At 37.2% G+C, this 16,737-nt stretch overlaps 1 protein-coding gene across 1 annotated transcript; it reads right to left on the bottom strand.

The window, feature by feature from the left end:
• Positions 1-4,212: 4,212 nt before the first annotated feature.
• On the bottom strand, positions 4,213-12,578 carry LOC149803754 (uncharacterized). The gene is made up of 2 exons (XM_089953523.1): positions 12,419-12,578; positions 4,213-5,412 (listed from the first exon to the last, which is right to left on the bottom strand). Exon 2 carries the CDS (start codon positions 5,410-5,412, stop codon positions 4,477-4,479), a length of 936 nt encoding a protein of 311 aa, XP_089809649.1. The 5' UTR covers positions 12,419-12,578; the 3' UTR covers positions 4,213-4,476.
• Between the last annotated feature and the right edge of the window lie 4,159 nt (positions 12,579-16,737).

The following is a 16,737-nucleotide window of genomic DNA, read 5'->3' as shown; positions in this document are numbered from 1 at the left end:
TCAGCACGTTCTGCATTTTCTTTTATTTGCTTAATCAGAGGTGCAAATGTATGTGAGGTCTTCTCATATAATCTGTCGCAACTTTAACATATCTTTGATTATTTGTGGCTTTCTACTACATTTGGATTTGTTTTGCTGTTCTTAATGTCTTTATGGCATCGCTTTGCATAAAAGAGTTCTGGATCAGATCGATTCTCCCTCTTAACGCATGACCTCGCTAAGATGCAGCCTATGTCCAGAAGTCCATGGCTTCATGTAAAGAGGCCTGTGCTGGAAGGCCCCACATCACACAAGGGGAACAACAGGAAGTGGGTGGGGGTGGTGATTCCGATCAGATCCCGTCCTATTAAGTCTTCTGTAAGCCCTTTCCCAATCACATGAGGGATGAAAACGTTGTCTAGAGAGAGGTGGGAACTCTGCTCAATACCCATCTCCATATAAGTTCTAAAGACTTGTAACTGGTATCCAGGTAAGGAACATCCATGTGGTTCAGATCTGTAGTAAGAACTATCCGCAGAATAGGTAGATTTGTATCTCTGTATTCCTTCCTTTTGGGGGTTGCATCATGAAGCAATTAAAGGATCCTTCAGACTGAAAGGGGGGTGGGGAGTCAGAATTTGTCCATACCAATCTGTTGGTTAGTAGATGGTGCTGTTCCACCCCTGAATGGAGGGTGCAACTTGCTCTCTATCAGTGGTGATGAGAAGGGCAGTTGTTCCTCACTTCTGAGAGGACATGAATCACTCGCACAAAATAGGAATGGTGCTACTCCACCTTTTTGGGAGGATGCAAGTCACTACCCACCCAGATAATATCAAACAGAAAACCTGGAGAAGGATGGTACCTTCTACTGTGCCCGGTAAGTACATAACTCTCAGTGAGATCCCATATCTCATCCGACTAAAAACTACAAAAGGACAGCCATCTGTCCGATAGCATGTACAAGATACACAAGTTAATACATTAACACATTAAGTTGAAAAATAATTTTAAAAATCCTACCTTTTTCATATATCATTAGGCAGACTGAAGGAAGCAATGCTAAAGCTAGAATAAAAGCTACATAAAGAAACTAGACCTCTCTAGAATTGATCAGAAACCAATTGGATCTTTATGAAAGAACCAAATTCTAATAAAGCTGCACTAAGTGAGAGATGTGTGACCTGATCTTTTTTAGGCAAGAGGAAGGGAAGGATGGGAGGAAAAAAAATGATATTTTTTTTTATTATTACCTACCCTTACCTTAGAAATATGTTGAATACAACAAAAAAAAGACAATTACTATGTCCCTTTACAAAAAGATAAACATAACAGACCAATATACAGTGTGTATGGAATAATAAATAATGAGATCTAAATTATGTAATAACCAACGAGTTTTGTCTTAAATTGAACAGGATATGTTCCTAAATGTTGACAAAATTAACAAGTTCAACCAAACATAAATGCTTTTTTCCTCTGGCGAAAAGCACAGTGTTAACAATGAAGAACCGTGCAGCATTTCAAATATACGAAAGGGTCTTTCGCGCATGCCCAAATAATTGGTTTGTTACACGGAATTGTATGGTATTCTGGTAGTTTCTGCTTCACTCTAATGGGAGGATGGAATTTACATCATTTGGTCAGGTATTTTCCTACTGGAAAGGAGACCTAAGTAATATAAGCAAATAATATATTACTGATATTAAAACCCCACAACAAAATGCACATCTATTCATTAGTGATAAAAGATTTAAAGATGGCTCCACACAAGCATCTTCATTCAGACCTGTTCTGTCCAACCCACAGCCCGTGGGCCGATTTTAAATGGTCCGCCAGAGCTCCAGCAGCTAGAGTCGTTGCTTTTCAGTGGCCCATGACATCAAAAAAGGTTGGACAGCACTGATTTCGACCAACTAAACTAGTGTTTAACCCCAACAGGTCACAACACCAAAGAGTCAGAGTTTCCCCTGACCCTTGACTCCCCATTTTTTGATATTTGGACATTTATGTTGGGGTGTAGGGTCAGAGCGCATTACCAATTGAAAAGTTGGAATTCGCCAACACCATTTGGTGTCTGCATGGGTCAACCGCTTTCTACCTGACCCAGCACACTTGAACGACCTTTCATAGAAATATACCTGCCTTAAATCGATAGGAATGATTTATTTTCTCAAAAATCATGAGCATAGCATTAGTCATGCCTTTAATCTGCTGACAGACTAAAGTACGTCGTTGCTTAAATTTGACCTAGATCTGGCCATTTGCATTTAGAGTCACACGACTATACAAATCTCGGAACCAACATGTCAGCGACATCAGAGGTCATATAGTCGCATGATATCGACAATACGCCAGTTTCCCAAGTTGGTGAACATAGAATTTGGACATATTATATAGGTCACCTAATGATTGTAAAACAATATAATGCACACTTAATTCTCAACATATTTATTCTGCATTTACATATTTTATTGTTTTCACAATAAATATTTTGAGAAGTTTGCTTTTTTATTTTTTTGTAAAAATTACATGACTTTCATTTATACATTTGATTTGTTTTCCTACAGCAACACTAGAAATGGTTGCTGATATCACGTGACTGTATTACCTCAGATTTCATCGAGATGACAGTTGCGAGACACAAAAAACTACAAATTTTACATTTCCATCGAAATAATTATAATTAGATCAATTTATTACACTTGCGTTATTGAAAGATCCTTTCCATACAACTACTTTTTCTACAACGATAATAGTTTTTATATTTTTCCCTTACAAGAATGAACAAATAATTGAATACATGTGGAGATATACAAGCAGAATGCCGTACATTTGATGGGAATTAAAATCTGAGCATGGGCATCCAAGATTTGAAAATTTTCCGCCTCATTATTAATTTCAACAATACACCGAGGTTCGATTAATTAGGAACAATTACCAAACTTAAAACTTATGATACCATAATTGGAGCTGTTGAATACAACGTGCAGTGTGTCAGATGGCTTAGTTTGATGGGAGCGCAACGATACCATAATTGGAGCCGTTAAATACGTGCAGTGTGTCAGACGGCTTCATCTGATGGGAACACACCTTTTCCAAGCTGAAACTAACACTATCTTCTGATGCTAATATTTTATAATGGATTTTACTATAGCCACTGCTTTGATCATGCAGAACATCCACTGAAGTTAAGTCTGTTAATGAGACCATTTAATTGTGGAAGGGGGCAAAAACACGTATTGAAACTTGTTTCTTGCAACGACTTTCTTATATAAAGGACAGTGTGCCATTCCCTTTCTTGCTTTAAATAAATCACGTCAGCTATACTATAACATCTCATATTTCAAAACAGGGCACAATTACCTCCTTATAAGGCAGGCAAAATGTGGCATTTGACAGGTGTTCAGCCACCAGAAAAAAAAAAAACAAAGTTGAATGAGAATGATGAGGGGCAATTCTTATGATAGGGAAAAGCATAATGGAAAATTTCAGAAGAAATGGGCAAAAGACAGGGAATGGCTGAATTATGACGAGGAAAGGAATGTCATGTGTAACTGGTGTACGCAGTTTGCAAAAACAAATAGAAAACATCCAGTTTTGTTGCAGGTTGTTCGAATTTAAAACTGAATCAGTAAACATACATGAAAGCTGTGACATTGTTTTGTGAACAGGACTAGTAAATTTTTCAATACACTAGTCCTTCTGGCTACAAGAAATTTGTCTTAAATTCGAAACCTGCACTGGTTCTTCTCATCTGGACATTTAGCCACTTTAGGTATGCCCAAAATGCTGGTGGGCCTATTTTAACTAAAATTGTAGTCCTGGACTCCCAAGTTTTAAAATCCTAGCAAGACCTTTGTTGTCTGGTAATGATGCACAGTAGAAATATTGCCCTTTGATAAACTTTCATATCAATGGATGGACACTTACTACAGTGTCTTGGCTTTTCATAACCTTCACCACAGGTCTTCTATGCTTTGGAATGATTTTTAAATAGCTTTAATCTTTCAACAGAGCTCAAAATCATTAGTTAAACAATATAAAAATGTGCTTCATTCTTGATGGCCAATAAGACCTATAGTTCCAGTATGGGCAAAGAAAAAATCCTGAATCAACCAGAATGGGAAAATGAACAGAACAGCAAGAATGTTTGCTGAATATGAAAGGCTTCTGAAAGTCATATTATAAGAGTTCATTCTCTTTCTTCTGTAAAGATTAACAACAGCCAAGTTTTATTATAAATATTTTAATTATTATTTTATCCTGCAATTCAATTGTTAGCCAGAGATATCTATATAAACAACCTGGATCTTATTAACTGACAGTTTATGGTAGTAAAATATTTATCTCCATTTTCTTGATCTTGTTCTTGATAAAGATTTCATTTTTGAGAACAGGAGAAGGAAAATGTTCCACACTGATGTTAAAAATAATAACAAATCTGCAACACTGCACTGGAAATGTAATACACTACACCTAAGAAGTATGTCAATGTTATTCACCATATCTAACAATTTTCACATCTGCTCCAAGACGCCATCTGACATACAGGGACTGGAACTTGTCAAAACCAGCCAATACACCTGCTCCAGCTACACCTCTGAGTATGTTGGCGCCAGCACCCTTCATCAAGGACATGAAGCCTTCCTTCTTGAGGATCTGAATTGTGCAATCAATTGATCCCTTGTACTTGACAGCTTCACCGGAAGTCATCATCATCCTTCGTCTGATGGTATCGATTGGGTAGGACACCAGACCAGAACTGATGGTTACAAAGTAGCCCAACACAAATGAAAGGACGACACCTGCATCGTCTCCCAAGAGAATTGGTTTCAAGGTATCATAGAAACCAAAGTAGCAGCCTCTGTATACAACAATACCAACACAGGAGATGACAAAACCTCTGTACAGTCCAACAAAGCCATCAGATTTCAAGGTCTTCCGGTACACATCTATCATACCGTTGAACTGACGCTCTCCACCTTTCTTTCCAGCCTTGGCATCATTGGCAAGACGGGTACGGCAATAATCTAACGAGTAGACAAAGCAGAGGGAGAGGGCACCAGCGACTCCTCCAGATGCAACATTTTTGCCAAATTTCTTTGCATAGCTCTCATCCTTGCTACTCTTGAACATAGCCTTAACTTTATCCTTGAAAGCAAAATTCAAAGCCTGTGTTGGAAAGTACCGGATGCAGTTGGCCAAATTACCTCTCCAAAATGGGAGAAAACCTTCCGTCTTGTAGGTTCTGACTGTACAATCAATCACACCCTTGTAAGGCTCTGAAAGACGTCCAGCCTTTATCATTTCATCCTGATTCTGGACAAGCAGTTTTATACGTTCAATAGGAGCTGCAGCAGTTTTGGAGATGATGGCAGCAGCTCCACTGAGTCCAAAATTTTCTGCAAAACTAAGTGTTTTGTTGCTCATCTGAAAATATAAAATATATAATTATGAAAATAACTAGTGCAGCAATACAATGTAAATACCGAGTATATAATTTTGCTGAAATTTTCAGCTACTGGTGGCTGGATAGTAAAATGGCAACTTTGTTACAGGTGTCACGAAACATTAGATTTGTAAATTTTCCTTTTTGACAAAATCAAATGAAACTTCACATCCTGCCTCTTCAATTATTTTTGTGACCTACACCATAAAGGACATCACAGACTACAAGTTTTCCTTCAATGACATTTTTTAAATTTAAAGGTTTAATATGCAAGCAAATCTAGAAGTGGTTTACAAATGTTGTCTTGAAGAGTTAGTTGGCACTGGTATTTTCAGTGATGTACAGTTTGTCTCTGCAATGATCTTACCATTGGCCAACATGGACCTGCTCACATGAAAATCAGTTGGCCTTTCATAACAATAACCTCAACTGGCCACTTTAACAAGAGCCTCTTAAAGAAACAGGTGCTCAACAGACCAAAAATGATCTCAGACAAGAACATTTCTTCCTTTTGAATAATGAGTGTTGAAACCATTTGACTTCTTTAGCAATAATTTTAAATTAACTGCTGTGGATGATAGACTGGCACCATTTCCATTTATGTTCAAAGACATCAAAACAACTTCTACACAGCTGCACATCTACAAGGTTTCAACTCTTGGAATTTATCTGATACATGGAAATTCCAACTGATACGTTTTTTTTTTATGATGCATCGATTTTGGTCAGAGCATCAGTGTTAATTACCCTCACTTTGTCTCTAGCATTTCATACTTATGTGAGCAATGTCTACAAACTGTATGCAGTGATCAACTGTACTATGACTAATGTTTACAATTAATTTTCAAATAATTCTGCACCAATGCAAAAAGTTTGGTACCATACTTCGCATACTCCATGCACTGCACTCTGTATTACGAAGTCAGGCAAATGCAGACACCATATTGTCCTGTGATCAAAACAAATGACCTTGAACAAAGATCTAATCTAACTTCAGCAAATTTGTGACTTTAATATTAACAACACAATGCGAACTTTACTAATACTTTCAATTTGAAGCAAGTTATCTTGTGTTCAAACTAAATCTGAAAATTGGCCACACAAATAATATCACATACTTTTACAATTAGGCGAAGACAAAATATAGGGGTATGCACAAAATTTTGTTGATATTCCACAGTACATCTATAAAAAAATTCTAATTGATTTCTTGATCAATTTTATGTCAAAATTGATATGAGGTTATGTACAACAGCAGGGCTCGAAATTAGCGGTAGTCCGCTATCCCGAAGATAGCAGATTTCTTGTCAAGACTATTAACTTTCATAATGTTAGTAGTCCGATGGGCTAGTAAGTTTCTCTGTTTGTTTACGCCATCCCCTAATAAAGACTTGATTTAGCAGATGTTCTATTGAATCAAAGCAGTGGCCATTGTAAACACAGTCATAAAATATTAACACAAGAAGATGAAGTCAATTTCTGCCTTGGAAAGGTGCGTTTCTATAAAAAGAATCCATTTGATTTTGTGCATTTCACTTAACAGTGCAAATTATGGTCCTTGTCATTAACGGAAGTTTGGTAATTGATCCTAATTAATCTGACGAATTAAATGAAACAATGACGTGGTATCGCACTTTATTAACTTGACCACAGTAACAAACTACAAAGCCATAAGAGAACACAGCAAAAACTATTCAAAGAAATTAGTTCACACGTGTTTGTTTTATTTTAGTTTTAGTTTTTTTTGTTGCTTGCTACCCAAATGCTCCAAGAGTTACAAACAGGAAACTACGAATTTTACATTTCCATCGAAATAATTATAAGAATAAATAATTTATTACAATTACATTATTGACACATCCTTTCCATACTTTTTTTCTATGATGATAAGAATAGTTTATATTTTCCCCTTACAAGAATGAACAATATACATGGAGATATCCAAGCAGAATACCACACATTTGTTGGGAATTAAAATCTCTGAGCATGGGCATGCAAGATTTGAAAATATTCTGCCTTATTAATTTCAACAATAACATTGAGGTTCGATTAATTAGGAACAATTACCAAACTTACAACTTATGATACCATAATTGGAGCTGTCAAATACAACGCGCAGAGTGTCAGTTGGCTTCATCTGATGGGAACACACCTTTTCCAAGCTGAAACTAACACTATCTTCTGATGCTAATATTTTATAATGGTGTTTACAATAGCCACTGCTTTGATCATGCAGAACATCCGCTGAAGTTAAGTCTGTTAATGAGAGACCATTTAATTGCGGAAGGGGGCAAAAACACATTGAAACTTGTTTCTTGTAATGACTTTCTTATATAAAGGACAGTGTGCTATTCCCTTTCTTGCTTTAACCCTTTACCTCATAGAGCATAGTGACAAAGTGCAGCTCACTATAAATAGAACACGTTACCTAGTTGACCGCATACGCATAGCCTGCCTGTGAACTGTTAAGCAATGTAGTGTATGTTACATTTAACAGCAATTTTAACCAATTTACATTTTTGGTACACATCTATTACATGTGAACAATTTAAGAGTAAAGTCTGATTGTTATAGCTGTGTAATTATTTATCACGGAAGAATTTGTTATGTGCTTTAAAATCTGGAAAGAACTCGTCCACCGTCATGTCAGTGAGGCCGTGTGACCAACCGTAGCTGCCATTTCTTATACTCGAAATTTACAAGTTTTTCGTCTGTGTCTACATCACTAAGTCATCTAAATTTGATAATTTATAAAAACTAATTGCAGCCTATATCAATATCAGAGCCTTTACCAACGTTACTGAATCCTTCATAGTTGTGATTCTAATCATGAAAACTTTGTAAGTACTGAATGAAATCTGCGACCGCCATTTTGGATTGTGGAGATTACAACCCAGTTACTTTAAATAGCAGATATCAACCAGTACATAAACAGTGACCACGTGATCTGACGTAATTGTCATTCGCAGAAATGAATGTAGTATCTAATAAGGGGGTTTCCCTGAAGGTGGCACTACGAAAACCGGCTTAAAATGGCTGATGTTTTTACAGCCTACGTCAAAAGGCGCTTCGATACGACTTTTGTAGAGGCGTCCAAAGACGGTTGTATGAGGTAAAGGGTTAAATAAATCGCGTCAGCTATTCTATAACATCTCATATTTCAAAACAAGGCACAATTACCTCCTTATAAGGCAGGCAAAATGTGGCATTTGACAGGTGTTCAGCCACCAGAAAAAAAAAGCAAAAAGTTGAATGAGAATGAGGGGCAATTCTTATGATAGGGAAAAGCATAATGGAAAATTTCAGAAGCAATGGGCAAAAGACAGGGAATGGCTGAATTACGACAAGGAAAGGAACGTCATGTGGTGTAAATGGTGTATGCAGTTTGCAAAAACAAACAGTAAACATCCAGTTTTGTTGCAGGTTGTTCAAACTTTAAAATTGAATCGGTAAACATACATGAAAGCTGTGTGACATTGTTTTGTGAACAGGACTAGTTAAGATTTGGCAGGACTAGTAAATTTCTCAATAAACTAGTCCTTCTGGCTACAAAGAAATTTGTGTTAAATATGAGCCCTGAACAGCCTTAATTTTGCCAAGATACCCCACCCCCAAATATCGAACTCTGAAATATATTTGATTTCAAACTTTTACCACAGGAAGAACATGGTTCTGGAGTAGGACTGTAGATCAGTCAACAACCTTAAAAAAAAAATCCATCAGGAGTAAATCCGACCAGAGAAAAATTAAGAGTCTGCTGAGTGTGGAACTTGATAATCATGTCATCTGTGATCTTGTCAAGAAAGCTAAATCTGCTTGTTGAATTTATTGTACAAAACTGTGTTTGCAATAAACTAAAAGATGTACACCTCTTCCTTTATCACTGAATCGGCAAATTAACTTTTCTCTGTCTCAGAAATGACATGCCAGCAATGATCATTCCAAACCTCAGTCTTGAAAGAAGCAGAAAATAAGTAACAATTCTCAGAAGGATAATGTATCCAACTTTGGAAGAAATCTTGAGCATCCATTTGTACCACAAATAAATAGTGAAGAACTCGCTCCAAAGATAGATACTTCTCTGGAGATGACACCACATTGTGGTTACCGCTTTATCTGGTTGCCACTTTTATATTAACCTAATTGCAGCCATGCTTCAGTGATTAACATTTATAATCAGTGTTTTTAAAAAACATAGTTAATTGAGTTCCTTATATTCATCTCTATTATTGCAATGGTGGACGGAAATTCAATATGAAATTTTCTGTTAAGTATTTCTTTAAAATATGATTCAGTTCACTTATTCACAATGAAATTCAAATACACCCCTCCATTTTCAACAGCACGGTCCTGTATAGCCGTCGGACATTACATCAAACCCATTTGCAAGTTACCAAACACGAGACTAATCGTCTGTGTGGGGTCCATGATGGCAATTCAACATGGCCCCATTACATCATATCCAAGATTATTTTATAGATTTCTCATTTCCCTCACAAGTTTCATCTCCATCCATTAAAAAGACCCTTCAATTTAACTTCATTTAATTATTTTAAATAAACCCTGTTAATTATATTATAATTTAATCTTTGGGTCTTAAGAGTTGTTTTTTTAAATGTCTAAATTATATCACAGAATAACCTTTTAATAGAAACAAACCTGGATTAGAATAACTTAAATGGGTGAAAGTATGATGGTGTTGTGTAGCATGTTTTGAGGTCTACTGACAGTGAAAGTAAAATTTTCAGGAATATTTCACACTTGGCATCCAAGTTAGGTGCTTTTCTACAAATTAAAGTTATATTGCACTAGTCAAAATTTACTTACTCGGATGTACTTTTCCTAATAAATTCACATTCACACATAAGCAACTGGACATGTTTTCAAGTTTAGTTGGCTTCAATTTCAGTTGGTAGGAAAATGATGGAAGCCGAAAATGCCAAAATCAAGTATTATTCTTTAACGAAATGAATAAAAATTATGATGTCTATAGTGCCTGTTGGAACATTAAGCAATGTTTCCTTTCATTCAAGAGACATATTCCTACATGAAGCTACCTGAACATACCTCACTATTGTCGTGTTTCCACAAATTCAAATGCATGTCAATGAACATGAAAACGTGTCCAGCTGCAAGTGTCTGATTTTGATTCTACCAGGATAAGGACAGCACAGTAAGTATATTACACAAATTTGTGAAATTTGTGCAAAAGTGTCAATATGGGTGGCCAAGTGCAAGATACTCCTGAAACTTTGATTACTTGTTCTGATGTCAACCAACATTGCAATATGGTACACAAGGCTGTTATTTGCAAAGTAATACATATCACTAAAACATAAGTAACATATGATATGTCTTGCATTGTAGGATTAGACCTCTACGAAACAAGTGCTGAACACGAGCTTGATGGGGGGAGGGGGAACAAGAAAAAAACAATCGATAACCCTTTACCTCATAGAGTGCAAGTCTTTTTAGCATTCCAATACACATGTAGCAAAGTTGCCCAGTACAGTGCACTATAAACTGAACACGTAACCTATTCGACTCCATACACATAGGCCTGCTTGTTAAATGTTAAGCAATGTAGTGTATGTTATGTTTAACAGCAATATTAACCACTTTTCATTTTTGGTACACATCTATTATGTATGGAATTTAAGAGCCAAGTCTGATCGTTATGGCTGGGTAAGTATTTTTCATGAAAGAATTTTTTATGTGCTTTTAAATCTTGAGAGAACTTGCACACCGTCAAGTCAGCGAAGCCACATGACCAACCACAGCTGCCATTTCTCATTAGTTCTGTCTGTGTCTCTCTCACAAAGTCATCTGAATTTGACAATTTATAAAAACTAATTGCTACCTACATCAATATCAAAGCCTTTACCCAAGTTATTTAAGCTTTTACAGTTGTGATTCTAATTGTGAAAAGTACTGAACAAAATCCGCGACCTCCATTTTGTCAAGTGGAAAACACGACCACATGATCTGACGTAATGGTCATTCACCGCAATGAATGAGGTATCTAATAGTGCTAAAAATGGCCAATGTTTACTGCAGGTATCAAAAGGCACTTCCATGCGAATGGAGTAGAGGCATCCGAAGGTGCTTCCATGAGGTAATGGGTTAAGGGGACAAAAATACCTCAGATTACCCCCATGACCCATTCTAACAGACAATGTCTATCTTAAGATATAGAGAAGTGAAGTAACTTCCAAAATACTTCGTTCCACCCATGATCCTCGATATCCTTCTGCTATTTCCAGAGTATGGTCCTGTGCCTTTAAAGATGGAAACAGAATGAAATCGAGGGTCATGGGTGGAACGAAGTCATTGAAGTTACTTACCTTCTCTCTTGTCTAGTATGATAGACAGGGTCCTAGGTGTAAACGGCTCATGGGGGTAATCTGAGGTATTTTTGTCACTGTATGATTTTTTCTTTCAGATTATTTTTTTTTTCTTCTCATCAAGATCGTGTCGAGCACCTATGACAGACACTCACACTCATGTCCACGTCAATCTTTTCCACAGCTACAACACAAAAGATAAACACATTTTCTTAACACACCTGAAATGAATTGCAATGAAACAAGTTTCAAACCAATGATAGTAAAATACGAATAAACCGGTTCGGAGAATAAGACCAGAATACAAATTTTTTACTTCAAGGTCACATGGCCTACATTGGGTGGTTCCGTTATACATTTCACTTTATCTTAAAATTGTGAATCTTACATTTAACTTTATGAACGAAAGATATGTCTGACATGTTCTTTTCTTTTTTCAAGTGAAACTTCAAACACAAATCATAGTTTGTTAACTTCAATGACATTCATCAGCCAATGTCAATGACCTGATCCAAACATGTTTCAAGGTGCCGCTGGCGAAGTTCAATTTAGAACCGATTTCCTGTAAAATTAAACATATGATTGCACACTTCGAAGTTTAAATGACTCATCAGACTGTTTATGTGCAAATACAATCATTTACCTTGAGTCTTTGCTGTCAAAATAGCGGATATTACAGTGAAAATCTTGCACAGACGCTTCCCCCACCTACTTCTTTACCAACTGCTGGAAAAAGGACTACTCGCCGGGTCCACGTGATCAGTTTGAAAGGTAAATGAGTGCCCGTATGTAGAGATATTTGCGCAGAATCTGAGACGTCATTTCCTTAGCTAATTTACGCAATCACGCAGATCGAACAAGTACCCAATCCAAATGTCCTCTACTGTTTCTGTGAGACGAGATCGCAGGGTAGACATGTAAATTTCGAGTGACATGTACAATCAATATGATGTAAATACTCCCTAAAACAGACCATACTAATATGGGTTAATAGGCATGGAAATATTAAAATATGATAGAAACAGAAGAAAAAATAGTGTTGTTCAAAGAATTAAAAAAGAAATAACTTTGTTAACACACACAAAAGGAATATTATAGTATTGTGATACGCACCAAAGACAGCATTCTTTAAGTACTGCGTCTGTCCTATGTACTGTTGCTTCCAATCGACCCATAAATCAAATATTTTACAATATATACTTCTAGCAGACCACGTATAATTTAAAGGTAAATTCAGGGGCGCCCGCAGAACGGGGGGGGGGGGCAAACACGTAGTGGTCAGCGGTTCAGTTTGACGGACGTAGGACTATATGTTTAGAATTAAAATCTGGGGGTAAGTGACCACATACCCACAAGGCCCGATGTACGGGCGCCCATGGGTAAATTGTAAGAAACAGTACTAGCCTACATGGTATAAGGGAACTAACAATCAATAGGACAAAAAAAAAAAAAAAAAAAAAAAAAACTGTCGCATGTGTCCAAGGGCGAAAATCCGGTTTGCTATCTTTAACCTTGTGGTCAACCTTCAGAGAAAGCTGTACTTCGGCACTATTCATGTTTTGGAGAAACGAGAAAATCTTACCGCAGGGAACCACAGTGAAATGAGAGCGTACCTGATTTGTCCTACGATATGCGACAATGGGCACTAGGGTACTATTAACCGATATATAAGAACTAGCTACATCTAGCTTTATTCCAGGTATATCCAGTGTAAGAACATAACCATGTGTGTGTGTGTGTGTGTGTATATATATATATATATATATATATATAGGGCTGGCGCTACCATATAGGCAAACTAGAGAGCCGCCTAGGGCGCTGATTTCAGGGGGCGCATTTCTCCAAATCAACAACAGTTTTGAAAAATAAATAAATAAATTTCAGTTTTATTGAGGGTTGTTTTTTTATCCTGGTTTATTTCATACATGGACAAATAATCGGGTAGATTCAATCTGACCGAAACACCAGGCTGACCTGAACAAGAAAAACGAGTGAATGAAAATCGCGCGTATACGAAACTTTCAGGACGTAATTACGTTCGCGTGTTTTTATAGGCCACGAGTTTTTCTGTGGAATCATGCGTATACGAAACCTTCAGTTTGCCGCGGAAACCAAAGTGAGATTTTGAATTGTCTTTCTGTCTGCATTTATCCCTTAGCCAAATTTGGTTTCAGGTGTATGAGTATTAAGTGTCTGTTCAAATGTCCGTTATGCTGTATGTTCATGACTAATGTCTATCTGTATGTTTGTTTATTCTTGTCTTAATTTTGCAAATAAAATAGTATCAAGTAATGCTTTTTAGGGGGTGTCCGGACATTTGAGCACAGAGGGGTAATTTTATTTTTAAATTACCCTTGGTTTGTGCTCAAATATTAAAAAAAAAATTAAATTTTTTTTTTATTTATAAATTTTGAAATTGAAATTTTCCGGGGGGGGGGGGGCCAGAATCTAACCTTGCCTAGGGCGCCAGATCGTCTGGCGCCGGCCCTATATATATATAAAATTCAGGTTTGAGAATTTTTATTTCGTACTCTACGGAGATTCTATGCCAGGTCCGAGGGTAAACGGCACCTATCGCGCTTTCCATTATGTTTGGTGTAATTCTCTCTCTCTCTCTCTCACTTCACACACACACACACACACACACACAAACATGACAGTACAATATATTGTTGAGTGGGTTTTGGTATTCCCAAAAAGTCGTACAAAAATAAGGCAGAAACGGTACAATTATTAAAATTAGTGTGTGTGTGTGTGTGTGTGTGTGTGTGTGTTTGCGGCATTCTAATAAAGGGTCAAAGACCTTCATAGCTGTTACGTCATCACGGGATAGTTATCTCCATTTGTAAGACATGCATGAGAACGCACTGAATCATTGTACGTCTCCGAACCAGTAGATAACGGAGGGGCCATGATCGGTTTGCGAATTTGTGAAGCTGCCACATAGCAATAGAGAAATACAACATGTAAATTCGGTCACTGACGTACGGTAAGGACTTTCGGTAATTTAATTTGAAGATCACATTGAACAGTGTCAGGTTTTTTACCCACAGAAGAGTCAAATTCTGAAGATTCTATCATATCAAAACTACAATATCTAATTGTCATTGTAATACGACCTCTAACCTATAGTCCATTATTTGATATTGATAGGGACTACATATGCAAGTTCATTGATAAATATATGCTAACCTATTTAAATAAAACAATAATAGTATAACCATGGTACGTTACAGTAATTGTACACAATTGCTGTCTGTTTGGGATATACATGTAAAACAAGTTACATTGAAAGCAGAGGCGTAGCTTTGATATTTTGCGCCCGGGGACGAACTATAAAATTGGCGCCCCAGCCCCCTCCCCGTTTAATCACATTTTTGAATATTACCCTTGTTTACTTATTATAATGTAACGTTGTAAGCCTCATTTTGGCGCCCCTGTACCTTGGCGCCCGGGGACATATGTACCCCCCCCCCCAGCTACGCCTCTGATTGAAAGTAGCGAGCCCAGGAAAACATCGAACACACACACACACACACACAGACTTCACTTTCGAGTAACACACACACACGTAGAGACTATGATTTACCGGTACAAGTCACGCTATTAAGTCTACTAAATGACTCGAACAAAACAATAATGTTGTTGAACAAACAAAACACAGACCCTAATTGCCGGAGCATTATGTGACGGTAGATCAGAGACATGGTGTTTGCAGTTGAACTTGACTTATAAACTAGCACAAAACCGAAACCACCAAAAAAGGCTAGGCCCATATCTGAACCTTCTAATTGTTTGTCTATTCTTGCGTTGGCCTGTTCATACATCACACCGTCGGCTCCACCTTATAATTCGCACCGCTCTGGTGGCCTAGCGGTTAGAGCGTCTGCCTCGGATGCGGGAGGTCGCGGGTTCGAACCCCAGCCGAGTGAGACCAAAGACATAAAAAATAGAACTAGAAGTCGCCTCTCTTGGCGCTCAGCATTAGGATATTATTGCTACGACAGCTCGGCCTGGTGTCAGGATAATGTGACTGAGTGGGACATATCCTTCATATGTGCGCCATGATGTCCTAGTGCTTGACATCCTTATAAACTGACACACTGCAGACATCGTAGCGATATGACTCACAAATTATTCCAGCTACGTTAAAAATCCAAATCTCTCTCTCTCTCTCTCTCTCTCTCTCTCTCACACCGCCCTATAATTCTAGAGAGGATCGGGGATAGTAACTCGCATTAGAGGTACATGCTATGCACACACTTCTGACCCTATTGAGCTTTATTAACGATTAGATCTTAGGTTTTCCTCTCCAGAGAAAGTCGGCATGATCAATTCATTATTATCATAATAATTTTCCTATTTTCTACATATCATCAAATATTGTCCACAAAATTCAGATAAATAAAATATCCAAGCTGACCCGTTCCAGATCACAAACGCTTTGTTCTTACTAATTGTTAATAAAGATGAAGATACATAAACTGAGGGTGAGTGGGTATCGATTCTGGAATACGAATTCCTTATGTCGAGTTGGAAACAGGTATGGGGTCTTTAACTTCCACGTGTGGTTAATTAAGTTATAATTACTTATTTTACATTTTGATGACAATTGCAATATCTCAGATTTGGATAGAGTAATCGATTACATTATTTTGTTAGAAAGTAATCAAATACGTATTCACTGATAGTGTGTGTTAAACTTATTTGCAGCGCCGCCATTTTGCCCACCCTTTTTTAAAATTACTTTTATTTTACCCAAACCCAAGGCCTTCCGTCCTCCTCCTCCTATCCTCCAATTTTGATTTAAAAAATCCGAGGCCAGCACCTGTCTATATTTTTGTTTTTAATCACCAATACTCTACCTACCCACAGCGACAAAAAGAGATATTTTATAGAAAGCTGGACAACAAAGCCTCCACATTTTTAAAACAGACGTAAGCCACCAACCTTGAATACTTT

Source organism: Sinohyriopsis cumingii, chromosome 3 (genome assembly GCF_028554795.1).
Source record: "Sinohyriopsis cumingii isolate HCF-2022 chromosome 3, ASM2855479v2, whole genome shotgun sequence".
NCBI lineage: Eukaryota > Metazoa > Mollusca > Bivalvia > Unionida > Unionidae > Sinohyriopsis > Sinohyriopsis cumingii.
The sequence above is the reverse complement of the archived record's forward strand: the minus strand, read 5'-3'. Positions and strand labels throughout refer to the sequence as shown.

Excerpts from the sequence above, each read along its gene's own strand:
- LOC149803754 (XM_089953523.1), bottom strand. The coding sequence starts at position 5,412 with ATGAGCAACAAAACACTTAGTTTTGCAGAAAATTTTGGACTCAGTGGA.